Below are 24,713 nucleotides of genomic sequence, written 5' to 3'. Positions count from 1 at the left end.
GGGATCTTGCCCCCGGATGGGGTGAGTCCAGATGGTCAGTGACAAGCAGGACCAGAAGGCTGATTAGCCACATTACACAGGATACAGGCACACAACCTTCCAGTTTCATCCAGACCTCTGCAACTATACCGGTCACCTTACCTGTCACTCTAACAGAAGAGCAAGATGAGCTAGAAATCAGTCTTTTTACTTAAAACCTAAAATTCTCCTACTTAAAAATTTCAAAGTATAATTAAACTAATATAAATGAAATCACTTTGAGAATACAAAGTTTCATTTTAATGCTTCATCTTAAAACATTACTGTTATAGTATTTCCCATCACATTGCCACCTAGCAAGGATGGAATGTGACTGTATACTAATATAAGGACTCTCAACATTTTAGGTTTATTTCCATTAAAAATACATTTTTCTCTTAATGCTTTCTACTTACAGACTTGAATTTCTTTTAAACTAATATTTCTACAGCATCCTGTTCAAAACCCTAGTATAAACAAAATAGTTTTTAACAAAGAGAAAGCTAATGTAATAAAAATATCTCAAGTTTAAACAATTTTTTAGAGAAATTTAGGCTTTAGATATAGCAAACAAAAAATCAGTTTCCGCTCCCCCCCTCCAGATTAGTGTTTTATTTTTTTAAACACTGGTTGCCAGATCACATGTTAATAACTTGGACTGGACTCAGTAAGGAGACCAAGGCATTTGTTCTGGCTCTTTCATTGATAAGCTCATTAACTTTAGATTTCAATTTCACCTCTCTGGGCTTCATCTTCCCCACTTGTTTTTCTAAGGAATAAAAGAATTTGACCAGATAATCTCTAATGTTTCACTCAACTCCATAATTTTCTAAAAATTAGAAAATAATTGAAGTTAAAAATCAGAAATAGTTGAAGTTAAATATGAACTCTTCATTTCTATAATTTCTGAGATATTCTGAATTGCTGCTGGAGATATTCTATTCTAAAATAATAACAAGTGTTCATTCAGAATACTTTTTGCAAATTTTAAAAAATTTTAATTTCAGTTATTAGAGACAGACTTAAAAAAAAAAAAAACACCAGTTTTGAAGAGGAATCATCTCATTAACATTCCCAGAAGATAATATATACAAAAAGCTGATTACATTTACATTTTTTCCCAGGAATGCTCATTTTAAACAATCTGCTCAAGTTAAGAGCAAAAAGCTCAAGTGGGCTCTGACGACAGAGAGAAGATAAATTCAGATTCTTCACTGCCACACTCTTTTATTTCACAAAGAGAAACATATACCCCAAGTTTCAAGTTGCATACTTAACTGCCAGTAATTTTTCTTAATTTTGAATTTACTTGAGTGTTTGTTAATACACCACAATATTTTTATATAAAATTATTCAATCCGTGATGTTTAGAACACGATTTTAAAAGAAAAGTGAGTTTTAAAATAATGACTAAAACAATAACCAAAACCACAAGGAAAAATCTCTCTTTAAACTTTGGAGGGAAATAGGCAAAAACATATTTAAAGAGTTTAATTTATATAAATAAAAGTTCAAATGAACCAAGCCAGCCCTTCCTAACGTTTCAGTAGGAAGCAGCCCTGGCGGGGGAGGGGAGAGCACAGAAGATGTGGGACACTCATCATGCAATTACACAGAGTCACTGGCAAGACCGGGATGAACGTGTGGGTACCGAGAGGCTCACCGTGTTCTCCTGCCTTTGTCGTAACTGTAAAGTCAAGTCACTCAGCATTTGACTGAGAGTTGCCCGCACAGCCGTGTTTATACTACGCTGGTGACAGCTACATATGTATGTTTCAATGCACACCTGGTAAAGAAATAAGATAGCAACATACACACTCTGTAGATATCAGTTCATTACCAACATGCTTTGGAAGTAATTGGAGGGGATGTTAAATCCCTCTTAAATAGAAAGTCAGCCTGATTGAGGACTAGTTATCAATGAGTGCTATTAAATATTTTAAGTCCCTGGGAATTTGTTTTTAATCATAGAGGAAAAGTAATCTTTCTCTAAAGACAATCACTCTTCAAAGCTTACTATTCTGAGCATCACAGAAGAATGCAAATAAGTGATTTTTAGATTAAAAAAACAGTTCTATCCAAAACAAACTCAGGTGGCTGGAAATTAATCAGGAAAAATTCTCTCCATGGCAAAATAGGAACAGAATTTATTAACTCCTGAGTTGGGGAAAAGGGTTAATGAATCCCTTTCTCCTCTATAAACAAGTTTAACCTTGGATTAACTCTCTGTGTTCTTTTGGAAACCTGATAAAGGTGTGACACATCAGCTGTGTTACTAGGCAGTATGACTTAGGGTAAAAATGTCCCCCCGATTACTAAGCTGCATCTGAATTTAGAAAACTGTGAACAAATTATAAAAACCTGGTGAGAAGTTTCCTTGGGTAGCTCTTGTCACTGAGGGAACTCTGCCAGCTCAACTCATGGAGTTGTTACAGAATATTGGTTCCTACACAGTTGAAACCTGGGGCTCCAAATCCAAGGTGACTCTGCACCCACAGAGATGGCTCTTATCTTTTTGCTCCTAAGCTGGCATTTGAGAGCCAGAGACTGGCCTCTGGACTGCAGCAAGGACTCCTGTGAAAGATAAATGCCTGCCTGTGTCCTGTTTCTATTCCCTGTCCTAGATTCTGCTAAGCAAACATAAAGCCAGTTGTGATCTACTGCTGCTACTGCTGCTAAGTCGCTTCAGTCGTGTCCAACTCTGTGCAACCCCATAGACGGCAGCCCACCAGGCTCCTCCGTCCCTGGGATTCTCCAGGCAAGAACATTGGAGTGGGTTGCCATTTCCTCCTCCAATGCATGAAAGTGAAAAGTGAAAGTGAAGTCGCTCAGTCGTGTCCGACTCCTAGCGACCCCATGGACTGCAGCCCACCAGGCCCCTCCATCCATGGGATTTTCCAGGCAAGAGTACTGGAGTGGATTGGGTCTTGCAAATCTGAATGTCTAGTTGAACATTAGACAACTCCCTGAAGGCTGCAGCATGGAGAAGTCCCAATTTGAGGGGGAAAATCCCTCATTTGATGTTAACGATGTTAAATGGCATGGCTTTTCAGATTTTATTGCCTCTAATTCTTTTAGAAGCTATAGGAATGGACAATAAATGCATGCTTTAAAATTTTTCCCACTTTTTCCTCTCCATAACGTATGTCATCCTTTTCATTTCCCAAGCATATTTAGTTCCACAAAAAGGAATAAAGGGGGGCTTCCCTGGTGGCTCAGTGGTAAAGAATCCGCCTGCCAATGCAGGAGACACGGGTTCAATTCCTGATGTGGGAAGATCCCACACGCTGTGGAGCAGCTAAGCCTGTGTACCCAAACTATTAAGCCTGTGCTCTAGAGCCTGGGAACTGCAGCTAGTGAAGCCGGAGCACCCGAGAGCCCAGGCTCCACAACAAGAGAAACCACTGCAATGAGAAGCCTGTGCACCATGACTAGAGAAAAGCCTGAGCAGCAACAGAAGCCCAGCACAGCCAAAAATAAAGCTGAAAATGGCGGGGGGGGGGGGGGGGGGGTTATATACCTTGATTACTTTTCTAGGAGTAACTTTAAGACTGCAATGACAATAATAGGGTTCTCACCCAAAGTGAAAGTGAAGTTGCTCAGTTGTGTCTGACTCTTGGCGACCCCATGGACTGTAGCCTACCAGGTTCCTCTGTCCATGGGATTCTCCAGGCAAGAGTACTGGAGTGGGTTGCCATTTCCTTCTCCAGGGAAGGCAAGTTTAATTTGATAACTGATAACTGAGATGGGGGAGAAACTCAATGTGAACCTTTGCTGCTGCTACTGCTTAAGCTAGACCTTTCTGTTAGGCCTCATTATTAAAAATCTTTTTGTAAAATTAACTAGGTAAAAGCAAATATTTCCTAGCAGTTTAATTTACCTCCTATTGAATGCTTGATATTCCAAATGAGCTGTGAAAACTCAAAAATGTATTTGGAAGTTGGCTTAGATTAATTTAAGTTAAAAAATAAGGGCAAATTCCAAAATATATTTGTCAAATTACCATTTTAGGGTATATCAGTTTTAAACTCATTTTTTCAAACAATCATGGATTATAATGTACCTGAAAGTAGAATTTATATGTACTTAGAAAAAAAGTGTTTTAATCTTGAAAGACTTTTACTTTTGCACGTGATGAAATAGTTTAAAAATTGTGAAAATACATCTGAGTGTGATATTTCACTATGATGAAACCAAATTCTCCACAGTGTAATTAGGCACACTCACGAAGGCAATGGCACCCCACTCCAGTACTCTTGCCTGGAAAATCCCATGGACGGAGGAGCCTGGTAGGCTGCAGACCGTGGGGTCTCGAAGAGTCGGACACGACTGAGAGACTTCACTTTCACTTTTCACTTTCCTGCATTGGAGAAGGAAATGGCAACCCACTCCAGTGTTCTTGCCTGGCGAATCCCAGGGACGGGGGAGCCTGGTGGGCCGCCGTCTATGGGGTCGCACAGAGTCCGACACGACTGAAGCGACTTAGCAGCAGCAGCATATTATTTATACCTTAAGATCTAACAGTTTTCTTTAAATCTTATACTCTCCCAAGAAATCTTTATAACTGTTGATCTTTAAGCTCTCTAAGCTCTGACATTATAAATTTAAGGGGGAATTTTAGCTTAGAAGCATTAAGAGATTAACTATCTGGAGAGCTGAACTACACACTTCATATAAACATGATTTTCCTGAATATGGAGAGCCATTTATAGCTTTCTTTAAAAACCTCTATCAGTACCTTTAGACCCAAGAAAGAGCGCACGCATGAAGAACGGGATCTGAAGAAACACAAACAGTGCTGTCAACAGGTGAACTTCATAAATAATCAATATATTTCTATGAGTTTTTAGTGTTACCATCATTTTTAATGTTTAGCTGTTATTATTACACATACAAAATGGGACATGACTTACTCCAAGAGGCATTTTATAAAGGGAAAGGTAGGCATGTTTAGTTTGCTTTGAAAAAAGATTAATCTAAGGAGCTCATTCTACTAAAGCTGTGAATATAAATACTGTCTATGACAAAGGGTATCCTTTTAAACATAAAAATGATCATGTAACTGATATCATTTTCTTCAGGTACTCAGAAAGAGATGCTTTAACAGCTATCCTGACATCCTCTAAAGTTTCTTAAACTTGTTGTATTAATAATAAATTGGTAAATCTGTAAGGTCTGCAGAACTAGGGTTTCCATAATAAACCTGACCACTGTAATTCAAGGCCAGTGATTTTTCACTTTGTGAATGTCTTTCTTCCTCTCCCTCAGGACAGTGCTAAGATGAGCACACTGAATCAGAGAAGCTCAGAGAATACTATGTCCAAAATCAGGCCGAGTTTCTGGGACGGGACTCATCAATCTCTTTTCATATCTCCAATATCAGTTCTATCTCCCCACGCCCTTTGCTTTTGAGGTGCAGAACTGACACTTCAGAAGCTTCAGTTCTGCACCTTGACCAGAGGCCTAAAGGGCAAGTCAAATACCTCGTGAAAAGCCACAGGCCATGGATCGCCAGGGGAGGCACAAAGACACAGGGCAGTGAGGAGTGTCGTAAGGGACATTTTGATCATTTCATGCATTTGTGGACATCCAGCTTTATGGCATGCGAAACACAACTGAGGGCAAAAACATACGTCATTAACGACGCAAAACAGACCCCAAAACAGAAGGAAAAAGAACAAGAAAACACAAGTCTGCAAGCCATACATAAGCAATGCAAATTTCAGATTATCAAGTCAGTAGACTGATAAATAACAGTACTAGGTTACAACCATGGTGGAATAACTATTAAATATGAAGCAGCATAGTGGAATGTAGCAGATAGTCAATACACATTAACCAAAGGGATAAGACATTTTTAAGAAGCTGCCACAGCAGAAGTTTGCTTAGCTTTACAAAGTGCATATGCCCTTCACGTTATTGAACTGTGCTTTTACCTTCTCTTTCCTATCTGAATGGGGTTAGCAGCATAGCTTTGTTAAAACAGTGCATGGTACTGACTGTTAGTCAAGAGCAGAGCTAGTATGTTTCTGATTGGAAAATTTTATGGAGATGACAATTTATGTAATTAAGAAATAGAAAGGATCAGAGATTAAGTAAGCTACAAAAAAGCACAAATGTCTCTTATGTGAATGTTTGTTGATCACAGTAGGATCAATAGAAATTTTGATTATTACTATAAGTCTAAACTCTACATTGCATCATGGTAACAGCTCAGTAGCTCTGCCGTTTCCAGGTAAACAGCAGTAACGGGTGGATATGTGACAGGAGGCACCTCATCAAATGCAAGCACACAGGCATACACACATAAATACACACAGACAGGGCAAACTGAAGTTGCTTTATTATTATTAAGAAATAGTTATGTAAGTAAATCTAGTCTCATGCTTGGGTAGGGAAATTTGCTGGTCTTCCTTTTGTATCTCAACTTACAAGGAAATTCTTAAAGTGCCCAGGGATATACAAAAAACTGACTATGACTTTGTTCTTCCTCCTTCATGTTCTTCTTGGCTTCAGCTGGCATATTAAAATAGCTTAGGACACCTAAACCCATCAATTCCTGTACCTTTTCGGGCAGAGCCTTCTGCTTCGTCTACAGAAAGTCTACTAAACTCTATCCTCTGTCCAATGAACCAACCCAAAAGGAAGCAGAGGGGACCCCTGCATCGCTCCACGCGTCTTTTAACTCCAGATAAGTTCTTCAAGAGCCACACAAATCAGAGGTTAAAGGAAAGTGCTGAATTTCTTGCAAAGGACTAGTTTGTGCAAAGCCCATCTCTGGCAGGAAGTAACCAAAGAACAGACACCCCACAGGAGTCAAACCAGAGTCAAACCAGCAAAGAGACTGGCCCATGAAGAAGGAAGGAGTTTCTGGAAGGAAAAGTGGAGAAGCTCCTTAGAATGGGGTTTCCTCACTCCAGTAGCCTCAGCTGGTTTAAAGCAATGGGCCAGCTCCCTTGGCTAAATTTTGCCAGGAGGTGGGGCTACCCCTCCCAAGTCCTAAAGGGGACATGACAAATAAGATGCTTCCAAGATAAAAAGTACACAGGTGACCTGGTCCATTTTCCTGGATTGTATCTGGAGACCTTCAGCTCCTTAATTGTAAAATATCTTATTCAAGGTATGGCTCAGAAATAATGCTATCACTGTGTAGAGTTAAAAAAAAAAAAAGAATCACTAGAATCATTGAATATTTATGAGAAGTCAGCCCAATTAAAAAAATTCTTTAGTGATACCTAGAACCATTACATCAGAACCTTTGGCAGCAGGTCTTGATTTTCAGTGTTTTTTAAGTTCCCTGGGGGTAACAAGTGAACTGTGTTAAATGTCTATCCTCTGATGGTAATCAAATGCTCAGAAAAGATAAACTGAGTATGAGTGTGTAAAGATACCCAAACAAGTGGCATATGCCTAATGATCACTTTAACCTACAGTCACAAAAATAGTAAAATGTATCAGTACTTCTGCTTCACATGTAAAACCACCATACAGCCATTCTCTAAATGCCTTGGTAAAGTGGATAAGAATCCCAAGAATTTCAGTTGGTTGCTACATTAATATAGCAAGATTTCACTAACATTTTCTAAGACTGAGGGTATCTAGGAGGCAATATAGCATAGTGATTAATGGCACATATTCAAAGCCTAGATTTGAATATCTAAAATTTTTTCAACATTGGTTTTTATTTATGAACAAATCAACATAAAATAAGTCCAGATGGCAGTGCGAGGAGCTGTGCTGCTGACCTGCTTACAAAGGAAACATGTGGACAGTGGAGTGGGTGCAGTCAGACTTCAGCCTGGAGACCCCTTCCTCCCATCCACCTTAGGGTCTTCCTGACCTAAAGTCACTGGGCAAGCAAATTAACCTCCCTTTCTTTGGGATTCTTTATATAGTTGGGTTATGGTAAAGATCAAAAGAGGATGTGTGGGAAATACTACTTATTGGCATGCCCTAGGAACGCAACCATCAGTAGTTACCATTATTAACCACTGTTTTGGAATTAAGGGATGGAGGCTGGATGGAATGAAAACACGGGAGATTCCTGAAAGTAAAATCTTAAAGAGGAAAAAAAAGAAGTCCTTGAGAGAGACTCTGCTTGAGCTTGATAACATGCTATAGGATCAAAGACTAGAAGTTTTCCATGACTAAGATCAAACCAGCAAATAAATATTAACAAATGAGGCTTTCTCGTGTAGAAAAATCCCACAGAGCTGCCTTTACCAGGCATGAAAACATGCTCTAAATCTTACCAATGAAACAATAATATCATTAACCATCTTCAATTCAGCTTCACAGAGCTTCAGGCTATAGCACCACCTCTTCCTTTAACCCTAAGGCCTTGGCAATTTTTACTCTGATAGTTTTCCCTATATTAAGGTAACTACCCTCAGAACACTCAACACGTCTGCTAACTTGAACATAACAGTAAGAGAAATACTAAGGGTCTCGCTTTCAAACAATAAAAGAATTTTTATCCATATGGAGTTTCAGTAATGATCATTCATGAAATTAAACAGAAAACATGTTGGCTGTTTCATAGCTGTCCAATTCTAAATTCATTTCATATTTCTTATTCCTCCTGCATCACAGAAGACCCTATTCTGAAAAACTGTCATCACTGCCATTTAATTAAGCAAGTTAAAGTTAGACACACAAATGAAGGCTGCCTTCTTATTTACATTTTCAGCGCTTAATGATCCTTTTATAGTTTCAGCAGTACCTTAGGAAAACAACATCATTTTTCATACTTAAGTACACATTTCATTTCCTGATCAACAGGTTCCAGGGTAAGCACTGTTCTTCAGTAAACAGTCAATGCAGACCAGAGTAAGAAAGAAGAATGTGTGAATTCTTCCCCTAACATGTTCACAGGTGATTTAAATGATTTATTTTAAGGTGTTTTTATAAATTGTTTCCCTAGCTATATCTAAAGTGACAATAGGAGAAAAGATTTTTTAAGTGAAAGACTTATTTTTTATGAGAAATTAAACTACAATCAAGAAAGCTTCCAAGAGCTAAGTGGTAGTTTTAGGCTGAAATGTCCTGCTTTAAAAATAGTTGCAGATTTTTCAAGGGCTAAATTAGCAGGTGGAAAGCATGTGAGAATCTGCAAAATCACTGGGTCTCACTATGTCTACAGAACACCATTATTTTTGTGGCAGTCTCCTTTGTAGTTCATTCTTCTTGTTGATGAAAAATTATTTCTTAAGCAGTTTCCATGGTGAAAAACCAAAGGGCTGTAAGCTATTTTGCCAATTTCAGGAAATATACAATGAAGGCAAATTAAGAAAAATGCTTATTCCTATCAGGCGTATCTGAAGTAAACAATGATTTCAAATAATTCTACTACTATCCTTTCTTAAATTACACAAGCATTATTCATTTAATAATCTACCATCTGTAATGACTGATCCATAAACTTGAGAAATGGAATACTTCCTGCCACATCAGTAAACAAGGATGTCTCAGTGACTGGCAACTGCAGCCACCATGGATGATGACCGGGGTGTTCTCTTGAATACCTGCCATTTGGCAGCCATCAAACTGCAGTCACTCCTAACAGTGAGCCCTAAGGAAACTCAGGATGTGGAAACACAGGATACTGGCCCCAGATAGGTAAGGCACTTATCACACGAATGAATTCAGTGAGCCCAGACTCTAGCACCTTCCCATATCTAGAAAAGCACTAAATTCCTTAACTTGACATATACGGTTTCTTTAAATTAACAGTAATCTTTTGATGTTCCCAACTACCTGCCCTTTGTTGCAAAACTCCTCTATATCTTAGCCTCTCCCCTCACCTCCTCAGAGCAATTTCCCAGAGATATCTGAGACTTTGTGTCCCAGGCTACAGTCCTCATTTTGCCCCAAATAATACTTAACTCCCAACTCTCACATTGTGCAATTTTTTTTCAACAAGCTTATATTTATAAGTTGTTCTTAGGCTTTTCATATAAATAGATCTACTCCATACTTGTCTTATGCCAGATTATATAAATATGGATTGGGGTAGGAGGCATATTTTTACAAGTTAACAGTGGGCCTTATTGGCGAAAACATACCCTCAGAAGGAACAATGGCAGATTAAATCATTAAAAGCATTTAAAAAATATGCTTGATATATATCAAGCAATGACAAACGGGAAGGAGAAAATGTGGACAGGGTTTAGCAGAACATGAAGAAAGACAAGGGAAATTAGAAGAATCAAAATCCTGCACTTACAAGGTGGCCACCATTAAGAGGATGTTATTGCTGGTGGGAGTCCCTACTTCATGGGGGTGGCTCGATTCGCCATGGCAAAAAGGCATGACACCTAGGTCTTAGCAGAATGCTATCTTTAGATCTCATTTTAATGAGATTATACCATTATTCACTTATGGCAGTGCTTCTCAAAGTTTAATACCCTTATGAATCACATGGGATATCTTATTACAAGGCAGATTCTTATTCAGAGGTCTGGGTTGAGGTTCAAGGATCTGCATTTCTAATAAGTTCCCAGGCATCTGCCAAGTGGATCACACTTGAGGTTGTAGAGCCTCACAACTCCTTTCAATATGGTTTTACACCACAGCTTGTTGGACAGAACAGTAACTATCAGGGCAATGATTCTCAACTTGACTTCTATAGTAGACTCAGCCAGTAAAAGTGAAAAAAGTGCAAGTGTTAGTCACTCAATCGTTTCCAACTCTTTGCAACCCCATGGACTGCAGCCTGCCAGGCTCCTCTGTCCATGGGATTCTCCATGCAAGAACAGTGGAGTGGGTTGCCATTCCCTTCCCAGGGATCAACCAGGGGCTTCACAAAATTTGTACACCCAGGTCCCTTCAAGATCAAAATACTCAGAATTCCTAAGGTGACCCTAGGCGCCTTATTTTCACTAATACTTCCCAGGTGATTCAAATATGTAGGCTTTGAGGAAAACCACCAACATAAAAGTAGGGCCTCCAATGTTATGTAACTGTAAGTAGCCCATACATAAGAGAATTCATTTTGGGAGGGTAAAGAGAAGTCAAAATTTAATCAAGTAACTACTGAAAATAGCCAGCCTTGTTCAGGAACCTGTGCAACCTTGCGGAAGCCTGTCTTTTGTTCTGATCTTCAGTTTTCGTTTGTAGTGAACTGAGGCACAGTATTCCCTTCATAAAAAGATCTATTTTAAAGATAAAAGGCAAGATCAATGCTGTGTCTGCAGAGTGCTCACCCCGGGAGTGGTCTGGATGAAGGGAGGGGCAGCCCCTTGGAGGATTACCACCAACTTCCTTGAGGCAAACGTTAAGGGTCCCTGTAAGGAGCTCTTCCATGACCAGACTATGAAACACGTTCTATAGGATGTAGAGACTGAAAGCTCAGTCACGCCAACCAGTCTTGCTTCCCGGGTCTATCACTTCCTAGGTGTGTAGCTTGGAAAGTTAGTGGATCTCTCTCTGAGCCAGCTGCCTTATCTGTAAAACACGGATAATCAATAGCTCCTGCTTCACAGTACTGTTGTGCAGTTAATATGATTTAATACAGGGAAAATTCTTAGAATGGTGCCTTGCAGAGAGTAAGCACTGATGCTGCTAAGTCACTTCAGTCGTGTCCGACTCTGTGCAACCCCATAGACGGCAGCCCACCAGGCTCCCCGTTCCTGGGATTCTCTAGGCAAGAACACTGGAGTGGGTTGCCATTTCCTTCTCCAATGCATGAAAGTGAAAAGTGAAAGTGAAGTCGCTCAGTCGTGTCCGACTCTTTGCGACCCAGTGGGCTGCAGCCTACCAGGCTCCTCCGCCCATGGGATTTTCCAGGCGAGAGTACTGGAGTTGGGTGCCATCGCCTTCTCTGAGAGTAAGCACTAAATATGTGTTAAAAGCAGCCATGTAACACTTTGAGTATAAGCACTTGTTTCTTTTTTACATTATTTATTTATTTATTTCTGGCTGTGCTGGGTCTTCACTGCTGTGTGGGCTTTCTCTAGTTACGACAAGCGGGGGTTACTCCATAGTTGCAGTGCACGGGGTTTCCCATTGCAGTGGCTTCTTCTCTTGTTGCAGAGCATGGGCTCTAGGGCTCAGGTTCAGTAGTTGTGGCATGTGGGCTCAGCAGTTGCAGCTCTCAGGCTCTAGAGCAAAGGCTCAACAGTTGTGGGCTTAACTGCTCTGTAGCACATGAGATCTTCCTACACCTGGGATCAAACCCGTGTCTCCTGCATTAGCAGGCGGATTCTTTACCACTGAGCCACCAGGGAAGCCCCCTGTAGTTATCTCTTGTCACTACAAGCGATGTTATGCTTTCAAGCCTCCTCAGAATGATCAGTTCTGAGAGGGAATGGCCACAGCAAGCAGTGAACCCAGATACTCTTAGCTAATACCTGATCAAGTACACTGAGTTGCAGCCAAGCCTGGTGGATAAAAGATCCACTGTTCTCAGCAGGAGAATAGTTTCCAGGGGGTTTCCATTACTGGCTTTTGATCGGGGCTGCTGGATTAAGTGAGGCCGTGGCACTGGCACCTGCCTGCTCGTGATGCTCCTGGATGACAGCCTCTCTTGGCAGATTGGCATGTAGATGTCCTCCCCCAGGGACCGGCCAGCTGCAAGAGCTGGATTCTTACTTCCCTGAACTTGGTGTCCATGCCAGGTCCAGGCTAGCAAGGAGGAGCTATTCTGCACACTGCCATTTATCAAAAGCACTTTGAAGTGGTGATGATTATGGTCCTTACAAAGCAGTCTCCATCCCCCTGCTGATGCTGGACAATCTGCCCCTCTGTCCAGTCACCAGAGAGGAGTTGGGCATTGAAGCTAGGCCTGGGGGAACCTGCAGTCTCAGCTGTTAAGGTCTACCGTGGGCAGGGAGGTGGTAGGACCTTCTGGTGGGTCTGTACGAGAGGCACAGCCTAAAAACATCCTCTGGAACCCTAGTACTTAGTGAAGTTGCTCAGTTGTGTCTGACTCTGCAATCCCATGGACTGTAGTCTACCAGGCTTCTCTGTCCATGGGATTTTCCAGGCAAGAGTACTGGAGTGGGTTGCCATTTCCTTCTCCAAGGGATCTTCCTGACCCAGGGATCGAACCCAGGTCTCCTGCATTGCAGGCAGACGCTTTACCCTCTGAGCCACCTGTCAAATACCAGATGAAAAGTTTCCTTTTACGATCCTTACCAAGTCCTTCCTTCAGAGGAATACAGTCCCAAGCCCCCATCCTGAACTAGAAATCAGAGCTAGCACTGGAAGTAAGGCATTTTTCTTTGAAGGTCTGACCCCTGCTTTGGGACCTTCAAGCTGACGTTCTGCTGGAAACTCTTCCAACTGGGGGATCTCAGTGGGCTGCAGGTAGGACAAGAAGGTGAGGGGAGTCAGCTTGCTACTGTAGTCTCAAGAAGCTAGCCCCATCTATGACCCATCCCTTTAGGGTCCTGGCCGGATCACCATTATTTAGCGGAAGACTGGATGTCATCAATCTGCTGTTCCAGAAAAGCAGGAGCTAACCTTGACCCAGCGTTTACTACATGGCCGCCTGCACTGAAAGCTTTATACATGGGTTCTATTTTTCTTGGCTAACTGGCACAACCACACAATGCGAGATAGCGAGACAGGTGCTGTTAGCATTGCTTTTACACACAGAACAAACACAAACCCAGGGAGGTATCCAAGGCAACCCTGCTGGGAGGCAGGAGAGCCAGGATTTATATCCAAACACAGTGAGTCTCCGGAGCCCACGCTCTCACCACCACGCTCAATGCCTTTATCTGTATATTGCTCTTGGGTTGAGTTTTTTTTTTTTAATTGTTTTTTCTTTACAGGTTCTTATAGAGACCACTGTGTGTGTGTGTGTGTGTGTGTGTGTGTGTTTGAGACCACTGTGTTTTGATGTTTCATTCAATCTAGAAAGGCCTGCTAAGTCTCTACTCTGGCTTCCAGATCCCCACTGAGAACACCCTTGACTTGGGTGGCCCATAGCAGTGTGAGTCTGCTGTTCAGGAATTGCTGGGCTGGCCAAAACGTTAATTTGGTCAGTGAATCCGTTGTTCAATAAAGTTCTTGCTGAAAATGAAAACTGTGTCCTTTATTTTTACGTAAACCCCAATAAACTTTTTGGCCACAATGAGATACATAACAAATCTTTTCAGGTTCTCATTCAAAAACCCTGTGAGGATGAAAAAGGCACCTGCCTTCTCAAAGGGAGCTTGGGAACCCCTGGTGGCCTGCCCAGTCCTGAGGGTCCTACAACAGCCTGTCTTCCTTCCCTACCTCCCTCCTCGGCAAGGGATGGGCTGGGCAGTGAGTGACACACTGCATCTCCTGTCTTGTCCTTCATACAGCAAAGAACCAACAAGCATCCTACATGCCAATCCTGTTTCTTGCTCTGATCAAACACTACATTTATCATTTTAAAAGCAAACCAGTGTGGTATATCTAAAATAGGTACACTCCTAGGATTAGAGAATAGAATGGTGATTGCTGGGGGGCCAGGGGGAAGGGGAGATGGAAAGTTACTGTTCAATGTGTATAAAGTTTCAGCTATGCAAGACGAGCAAGTTCTAGAGTTCTGCTGTACAACATTGCACTATGTTTAATGTTACTGAGTTGTACACTTCAAAGTGTGTTAAGATCTCATGTTAAAGGTTCTTACCACAGCTATTTTTTTAAAAAACCCAAACCTACAAATGATAAGACCACTCACTGGTATCTCTTAAAATTCAACTAAAAATACTGACAGCTCTTCTATTTATTTAGTTATACAGAGTGAAACATACCAATATGGTAATGAAAAATATTCTTTCCACCTACCTAAATACACATTTGAGAACTGATTTATATTGTAGTGAGGGGTCAGCTGTCTATTTCTTTTGACTGACATATAAAATGATCTACCTGCTCAAAAATAATTTTCTCAATTTTCAGTTAATGCCACACAATACCACAAAAGATCAGGTATCAGTCATAAATCCTACTCATGATAATGTTCATTATGTATGATGGGGGATATATTAATTAGCTTGACTGTGGCAATTATTTCACAATGTATATGTATATCGAAACACTGAACATTTTGCAGATTATACCTCAATGATAAGAAAAAGAGGAAAAAAAGAAAACATGCCCAAAGTGCTAAGCGTCTACCTGGTATCATCAGTAAATGGTAATCATTACAGTTTAAAAAATACCCATGACTGCTGAGAGCTAGGTTTTCTTTTTCTGCATAATTTCAGAGTTCAGAATATCATTGGCTCATTGAGGTCTGCATGTGTACTCTTGTCAAAACACACAAATCCTGAAGATATCCTTTTCAAGAGGTGGAAGGAAATTTATTTTAAGCATATTAAAGTATGGCTTTGGAATGATGCCGTGTCCAAAAGCCAAAGTCATATGCCAGACATTCAGGAAGCCAAGCTTTCTGTTGGACATACTCTTGGGAGTGCTGAAGGTACACATTACTCTAGGCTGCAATACAGATGGAAAAGAGAAGGTTTTCCAATGATTGTTACAAAATGCGTTCATCAGAGTTTAGGAGACAAGGATGCAACTGAATCAATAAGCATCATCCCTAAATCTCATGCTTGGTTTAAAGATCAAATCCTCTTCAATTAATCTTAGGAAAAATAGTGAGTGTAATACCTAGGTATAGCAGTGTCAGGAGAACCAGTACTGTTATTTCCATGGTTAAAGCCTCAAGTCAAGCAAACCAGAGCATGCAGAGCACTGACAGAGTGGCCCACAGAGCCTGCTTCCCACAGATCAACTCCTTAGTGAAAATTCCCCACAGTAATGATCAGAGAAGGGCTCACCCCTCTGCTGCAGCTCAGCTCCACCCCAGCATTTCTCCCAGGTTGGGGTAAAGCAGCTGTGAGCAGACAGCACAAACAAGCAACGCTTGAGGGTCGAGGGGAGCGAGTACTTACCTCCGCGATCTTCAGCACTGCACTCCCATTCAGGTCAAAGGTTGGAGTGTAGGTTATGCAGAGTAAAACCTTTAACAGCCACGAAGTAGGGGAGGAAGAAAAAGATAAGGGATTAGAATTCTAGAAATAAATTTCCATTTCGCATGCCACTTACGCAGTCTTGTTTTATGACTTTTTTTGCTCTTTGCTTTATTTCATATGTTTGTTTCTATTCCACTCACTGCTCTCTAATTAGTGGTCACACATTGCCCAATAAAATAGAGACTAATAAAGTAAAGGTTGAAAACTTCTCCCCAAGGAAACAACCATTCTAAGACTGGCCAGAGATGGCTTTCCTCAACAACTCCAGGAGGTCTGTCTAGTAATAAAGAAAAGCAGGCTCAGTGCTAGGTCCTGAACATGAATTACCTAAATTGATTTTTTAGTGTCATTACTATTGTCCTCATTTTACTGGTAAGGAAAGTGAAGCTCAGAACCATTAAATAAGCTGCCCAAAGTCACACAGGTACCAGCTGCAGAGCTGAATCTGAACCCAAGTAATCTGACTCCATGCTCTGCCCGACCATGTAACACTGTCTCTGTATCTTTCTAGACTCAAGTATCACTATATTTTTCTGTTCCTGTCACTTCTCAGATCCACATGGGATTAGACAGTCTTTTATGGGCACTTTCTTCTTTCTTGCTTTACCTCCCTCAGAACACTGCCCAGGGCTTATTTATTAGTCCCAAGTTCCCCTTATTCTCCAAGTTACATAGACAATGAGTTGATGACATTTACAAGATCTTTAAGGACCATTAAAAATTCCACTTTCTACTTGTAGAGCTATTAGGGAATAGATCAATAGAAGCTCAGGACATTTTAAGAATTGCTGCTAATTTTGTAGATAAGAGGCTAGCCTCTCCCCTGTCCATTTGGCTTCCGATGATGCACATTATCTTGCTGGTGGTCCCAGACGAGAAATTGCTGGTGTTTGCTCCTCTATCCCCAAACCCTACAGCCATGTCTGGTCTGCAGCTCGGCTCGTCAGTGGCAGCCTCAGAGGACGTTTCTCATCTGTTTCTCCCTAACTCATGAAAGAGCAACAAAGCCTGGCATATTTGCCTAAATCAGGACATACTGCTCAACAGCACATCAAAAAGCACGACTGTCCAATGGAACAAAGAACCTCTCCTAATCTCTCTGTCTTAGTTACTAGCCAGGCCGGCCCTAGGAACAGTCACACCTTCAGAGAAAGCAAATAGATATATAATTAAAGAAGGAAAAAGGGAATTCTTGCCAATTTTAGTCACAAGGTTAGATAACTTCACTGTGGGTCTGCTCCTCCATCTTTTGCTCCTTAAGGCACCTGATAGCCAAGAGTCAACTCCAGATAAAAAGCATCTGAAAGCCACTCTGGCTGAGAAAGAGGCATTGTGGGAAATAATACCCCGTGGCTTCATGGGAAAAGGCTTTCTTTTGTGTGATGATGGGGTCGGGGTCTCGTATGCGAGAAGGGATGAAAGCTGAGGACAGCAATGCCACCAGGTCCTAATTTGGCCTGGGGAGAGGCCATCTCTTCTAGTGTCTCTGTACTTGACGGTGCCTCTGCCTGACACCCTCCTGTCCTCCACTCTTCCCATGCTTGTTCCTCACGTGGGTCATCTGTTGGCTTCTTTGCAGTCTCAGCTCAGATGTCACCCCCTCAGGCATGTGGCCCTCCCTGAACACACTCTCTGAAATGGCCTCTCACACAGCTTCTTGTTTCACTTGCTTCAGAGCAAACACCAGTTTCATAAATTACTGGCTATAATCTTTCCATCAGACTATAACATCCACTGGGCATCCTCAAGGCTTTCTCATATGAGGCTTTCTTACTATGACTTCTTATTGCCTTGAATGGCTTCTCTTTCTTGAGATATTTCTTTTTTCTATGCCATGTTTCATGGCGGGTAAGTAGGGGGTATGAGAGAGTGCCTGGTGGAAGTGGTGGTCTGGGGAGGTAAACTGGCCCTCTGGGCTCTTGGCTTTTTAACTATTTACAATGGAATATTACTTAGACATAAAAAGAATGAAATAATGACATTTGCAACATGGAAGGACCTACAGCCTGTCATATTGAGTGAAGTGAGTCAGAGAAAGATAAATATTATATGATATCACTTACATGTAGAATCTAAAGAAATGGTACAAATGAATCTATCTACAAAACAGAAGCTGAGTCACAGATGTTGAAAATAAACTTGCGGTCACTGAGGGGAGAGAGGGGGAAGGGATATATTGGGAGACTGGGACTGACATATACACACTACTACAGAGTAGATAATTAACAAGGACCAACCACATAGCACAGGGAACTCTCTTCAATATTCTGTAATGACTTATATGGGAACAGAATCTAAAAAATAGTGGATGTGGATGTATAACTGACTCACTGTGCTGTACAACAGACACTAACAACACTATAAATCACTATACTCCAATAAAAATTAATTAAGAAACAAAAATAATGTTACTTATAGGACCAACAATCAGCTTCCTGCCTTCCATTGTTCTGTGCATTCAGACAAGGTGCACAAAGGTAGATCTGGAAAGTTTTCAAAAATCAACCTCGTTTTCTGTGAGCAACGAGCTGCTTTTTACAACAGTGGCTGGAGGAAGTGGGAGCAGAGTCTATGGTAAGGTCTTCAGGAAGTTCACTGAGTTGGTATATTTGCTAATCAAGCTTATCAGGTGAACAAGGAGACTGGACTCTCTCTGCCACAGGGAAGCCAGCAAGTGTACAGGGAGGCCCTTTGCAACAGTCTGAAGGAAGCTGAGACTCCTGCACCCAGCCAAGGCTGATGAAAAAAGGCTTTTCACACCTAATGTCTGGCCACTAAAAACCAAAGACTCACTGAATTCTATGCAAAAACTAAAAACAAGAAAAATAATGAAAGTGAAGCACATTAATGAAGCTGGCCCCTTAAGCTCATGCAGCCTGCTTTGCTGGAAGCAGAGGAGGTTTTAACTCCAGGGCTGATGGTGCCCCTGGCCCCCCATGACATATAAAGACAAGACATGTAAAGAGCTCCAGTGTCTAGCAAGGATGATGCAGCAGACAGAAGTGACTTGTTGAAAATGATACGTGGAGAAACCCAATGCCTGCAAGCACTAATTCACTGGATTCAAACACAGACTGGGTGTAGGAAATTTAGGTCAACAGCAAATTAATTTAAACTGTCTGCCTTCCATTGCATAATGAAAGGGTAAGTAGTTTAGATTCATATTCTGAGCACGTTGGCCTCAAGGCAAACAGGAGCACCTAAATATTGAGGGCAATTCCGTTAAAAATACATCCCTCACAGGGTCATTAAAGCATATTGACTACATTATCACGAACAGCAGGAATTTGAGTGATAGGCGGTGTCTTGCAATCTAGCTTGCTAGTACTGCCTCCATAAAGAAGCCAAGGGGATGCAGAAAGCAGGCGGGGGGGAAAACCTTCCACAAAAAGGGAAAGATCCTTACAAAGGCTAATAAAAATCCCAATAATTAAAAAACAATAATTGAATGGCTACTACGTACAAGAAACAATTCTTCAAATAAAAACGTGCATAGAAACCCTGGAGAAAAAAGACGAGACTGGAAAGGAGAATGAGAAGCTGATTTATTGCAAGCCCTGAGGACCAATGATAAGAATCTGGAAATGTAGCCATATGAGGAACAGAGAGAGAAGTGGATTGATAATGATGACAAGTACAAGATCACAAGTATGAGCCTCTGATCAGGAAAACCCTGGATTAATTCTCTCCCAAGGGCACCTAATCATCAAGATTAAAGTTTTTCCATCAGGCTTATACTGCTTTGTGATTGTAATCATGACAGAGCAGGGGCTGTGATGTCAGGGTTAAAACATAACTGTTTTAGTAACATGACTGTGGCATGTAATTTAATATTTAATTGCTGTGACTTTGCCTACATCCTCGACCTCTTTATCTTTAAAATTCCCATCCTACCTCATAACAATATGTAGAGGAAAAATTAAATAACTTTTTTTTTAAAGAGTACATTCAATATATGTATCTCCAGGATGTTTTCTCATAGAGATTAATAAACAAATCTCCATTTGATGGGACTCATGGCAGCCATTTCAATGTAAATTACATACATTTTAAGTAAAAAAAAAAAATCAGATCATCCACATTCAAAGTCATAAATCTTTCCTACTGTATATCACTGCCCCTATTCCTATGGTCCAAAGCCCTCATCGTCTGATCCAGCTCCACTTCCTCTCTCCTCAATGTTCTCTCTTTCAGGTCCCAAATCAATTCAAGGAATATTAGCCAAGGTTCTAATTGCTGTGGGGTCACAAATACAAAGCAAGCACCATTTTTACCATAAAAAAAAAAAAAAAAACTTCACAACCTACTGGGCAAATGAATGCTTGTACAACTATACTTCATGGCTGATTTAGTAAGTGCTACTGCAACCATGAGGTATGTAAGTTTTGAAGGTTAGAAGACATCTCAGCTTTGAAGAACAGAATCACAGATGAGATAATGTGAGCTAATCACTAATGCAGGAGAGAAAAGGGAGGGACAGATGTACCAAGCAAAGGAAACAGTGAGAATAAAGGAATGAGGTGTGAAGACACAGGCTGGAGATGATGCTAAAAAGGTTAGCAGGAACCTTATTACACATCAACTTAAATGCCCCTTTTAAGTGTTTTGCACATATTATTTTAGGGCTGGTCAGGGCAACAAATCACAACTAAAACTAGATGTACTGAGGGAAACTGGAAATCAGGTGATAAAGCAGATAATATGACATAGATGAATTAAAGACAGATCCTAGTCATTCCAATGGCAATGAATTAACTGGAGTGCATTTGATGAAGGAATGCAGGGAATTCACAAAAAGAAAGCAATGGTCACTCATACATGAAATCTGGGTGCCATCCAACCACGGTTCTGCCCACCGACTCTCTTCTAATTCTAGTCAATCTGGTTGAAATCTCTCATATTCACCTATATTTCATAAAGCTTTATATTAGATACTAATAAAGTAACATGCTTTAGAGAAGATAAACCTTGTTCAAAAATCCATCACATAAAACATTACAGATGTGGTCATCCCAGAATGGGTAGATCTGGAGAAGTTTAGATACACCACTTAAAATCTGCATGCCCTCTGCATCTCCCACTAATACAAGCTCCTTAGCAGTGAGCTCTAACTTTCTGATGCCCACCATGTTTACAGCGCCATGTAGGGCTCTGGGAGGTGTGGTGAGTTCCAGTCTAAGCTCAATCCCTCCTGTGCATTGTCCACAGGAGTAATCAACCTCACAGAGTTTCAGCGGGACTTGTGTGCACATTACTGTAAAATGTGTCGAGAGTATGATAAGACAGCTTGGCAGCACAGAAGGAAATTGTTCTGAGAATCCAAACGTCAGATCCAGGTGGTGTGACTGGCAAAATCCAGATGGTGTGACTGTGCCAGCTTGTGCAACCACATAGGTAATAATACTAGAGCTTCAGATGACCTGGTTAGGGCAATGAGAATTTAGGGAGCCCCCATTCAGGATGTCCAGCTATTTGGCAGGACCTCCAGGCAGGACAGGGAGAAAATCACCTCTACAAACTAGAGGGCATCTCTGATGAGACTTACAGAACATCTGTCACTCTCTGCTCTGAGAAATGATTTTTTTTTTTTTGCATTCAACATAGTAACTGGTAACATGTACCATTTCTGGCTCCAGAGCTCATTTCTGTTAAAGTTGTATATAAGTCCTCTACAGGACCATTTCCAGGGGATGCAGGAGTAAAGAAATGATTCTTAAAGTTACTGGATAGCAACTGCATGCCACTTCACCTCTACCTTGGGCTGCATTACTTGGGCTGCCATTCTTTTATTGCATAAACACTCACTGAGGTGTGATGCATTAATGGTCAGATACAGTATTAGGTGTTGAGTGCACATGAGTAAATTTTAAAAAGATATCTTGATGATCCCTGAGCTCCATAATGCTAACATCTGGTTTTGAAGACAGTAACAAAATAAGGGATTACAATAAATGGTGAGGAGTTGTTATGACTGGAAAAATACACTGTATTGTGAAGAGTTATCAGGGTCTAACAATATAGTACACTCGTAATGCTATACTCATCTTTAATGGAACTCTAAATTTAATATGTTGTAATCAACAACCTCAGATATGCAGAAGATACCACCCTATGGCAGAAAGAGAAGAGAAACTAAAAAGCCTCTTAATGAAGAAGAAAGAGGATAGTGAAAAAACTGGCTTAAAACTCAACACTCAAAAACTAAGATCATGGCCTCCAGTCCCATTACTTCATGGCAAACAGATGGGAAGCAAATGGAAATAGTGGCAGATTTTATTTTCTTGGGCTCCAAAATCACTGCTGACAGTGACTGCAGCCATGAAATTAAAAGACACTTGCTCCTTGGAAGAAAAGCTATGACAAATCTAGATAATGTATTAAAAAGCAGAGACATCGCTTTGCTGACAAAGGTCAGAATAGTCAAAGCTATAGTTTTTCCAGTATTCATGTATGGTTGTGAGAGCTGGACCATAAAGAAGGCTGAGCACTGAAGAACTGATGCTTTTGAACTGTGGTGTTGGAGAAGACTCTTGAGAGTCCCTTGGATAGCAAGGAGATCCAACCAATCAATCCTAAAGGAAATCAGTCCTGAATATTCATTGGAAGGACTGATGCTGAAGCTCCGGTACTTTGGCCACCTGATGTGAAGAGCTGACTCATTGGAAAGGACTCTGATGCTGGGAAAGATTGGGGGCAAGAGGAGAAGAAAGTAACAGAGGATGAGATGGTTGGTTGGATGGCATCATCGACTCAATGGACATGAGTTTGAACAAACTCCAGGAGATAGTAAAGGACAGGGAAGCCTGGCCATCCTGCAGTCCATGAGATTGCAAAGAATCGGACATGACTTAGCAACTGAACAACAACAATGCATATAATTAAGGAATGAAAAACACAGGGAGGAAGACAAGGAGACCATCAAGAAGTGAGTTTATTTGGGAGAGTCAGCTTACTAAGGCACACCAGGAACAGGGAGGCATGCTGAATGAGCAAGGAATCTTCTTTCCCTCTTTCTCAAGCCATTAATATATACATAAGTGCTTAATTTATACATATATACTTTGAGGAGATGGTAGTTTCACTTTTCCAAATATCAGATGTTATTTGTAAGTCAAACCAAGTAACCTACTGTAGCTCAAAAAAGTAACTCAGAATTTGAGTGCAGCCCACAGAGGCCTTATCCTTCCCTTGCTTGGAGAGAACTCTGGAAACCCTTGATGCCAGGCACATTTTAAACCCCAGCTCTGGTTCTGGCTGAAAATTTAGCTGTGTTACTTAATGTACATTGCCTTCTGGACTCTCATGTATATTGGCTTGAAAATTCATACACTTAAACATATTTGCATAATTCCTTTTCTTGAGAAACAGCCCAGTTCTTTTTTTTTCCTCTGTCAAATTCAGCAAAAACAAAGGTGGAAAATTTAGTGACAAGGACAGACCACTGACATCAAATGCCTTTCTCTTGGGTGTAGGGCTTGTCCACCTCCTAGGAATGTAGCCTGATGAGTATGAACTGCTGGAAGTGTACCCCAGCCATGAATAGAAACAGATTTTTTTCCCTCATGGTCCACCTATAAACAACAAAGCAGGCTCAGTCTTCTGCAGACAGAAGAACGCAGAATACACATCTTTAGAGTGAGCGGGGTCAGGTACCACAAAAGTCAACAGAGAATTTTAGAGGACATCTTCTTATCATCTGAATTTAAAATGTGGATGTCCAAGATATGCATTTTTTTTCTTATCTTGATCAAATTTGCTCAGCCGCAGCACTATTGACACTTGGGGACTGTCCTGTGTACTGGTGGAGGTTTAGCAGCATCACTGGCCCTCACTCTCTAGATGGCAGTGACTCTCTCTTCCCTAATTGTGACAACCAAAAATGTCTCCAGACATGGTCAAATATGCCCTAGGAGACAAAATGCTCCCCTGTTGGGAACCAGTCTTAGGTCACTGATACCCATGCCTTGTGGATACAACTGAGAATTCCTACATCACTCTGCTCCAAAAGCCTCAGATCTAGAATGCAGAACTTTCAGAGAGGACCTAGGGTGAGCCACTAAGCCTTCAGTGGGCTTCAGAGATCCTGGATTGACAGGAACAATGGAGGAGTTGAGCCACGACCCCAATCTTTTTTTTTTTTTTTCATTTTTCTAAGGGTTTTATCTATATCCATATCTGTACTTTTTTAAAAATTTAAGTGTAGTTGACTTACAATGTTTCAGGTGCACAGCAACCCCAATCTTTATTTTGATCCAAAGACAATGAATCAAATTATTTTAGTGTGTGGAAATTCTACCACTTACAACTTAAATTGATTTTTTGGGTTGGCCAAAAAGTTCATTTGGGTTTTTCTGCACCATCTTATGGAAAATCCTAAATGAACATTTTAGCCAATCACTTTCTGGCTCAATTTACCCCAATTCTGGCAAACAGCTATTCTGAGAGTTTTTGTCTTTTTTTAGTCAACAGATTTTTCTAGAGCTCATGACTTCCCAGTTTGGAAAACACTGCAAATTACTAATTGGTTTATGATCAGTCTTGGGTTCTTTTTGGTCTTTATTTGTTGCCACAAGTTTAATATTCATTATATACATCAGATGGGCCCTTTGCACCTAATTCTAGGACATACTATACTAGTGACATCCACATGTAAATATTAAATTATGATGAACTTAGCTAATTTGCTTGAATAAATAATCAAACCGTTCTTATTCTTATCTTCTCTTCTAAACTCTC

At 40.8% G+C, this 24,713-nt stretch overlaps 1 protein-coding gene across 2 annotated transcripts in view; it reads right to left on the bottom strand.

Moving 5' to 3' along the window:
• ARFGEF3 (ARFGEF family member 3) overlaps positions 1 to 24,713 on the bottom strand; it is a 177,229-nt gene that overhangs the window by 91,836 nt on the left and 60,680 nt on the right. Inside the window, exons 5-6 of one of the 2 annotated variants that reach the window (XM_061428114.1) lie at positions 15,897 to 15,965; positions 1,682 to 1,804 (exon numbers count right to left, since the gene is read on the bottom strand). In XM_061428114.1, coding sequence (XP_061284098.1) covers positions 1,682 to 1,804; positions 15,897 to 15,965 — 192 coding nt within the window. The remainder of the gene's footprint in view (positions 1 to 1,681; positions 1,805 to 15,896; positions 15,966 to 24,713) is intronic. The other variant, XM_061428116.1, reaches the window with a different exon arrangement.

Source organism: Bos javanicus, chromosome 9 (genome assembly GCF_032452875.1).
Source record: "Bos javanicus breed banteng chromosome 9, ARS-OSU_banteng_1.0, whole genome shotgun sequence".
NCBI classification, from domain to species: Eukaryota; Metazoa; Chordata; class Mammalia; order Artiodactyla; family Bovidae; genus Bos; species Bos javanicus.
The sequence above is the reverse complement of the archived record's forward strand: the minus strand, read 5'-3'. Positions and strand labels throughout refer to the sequence as shown.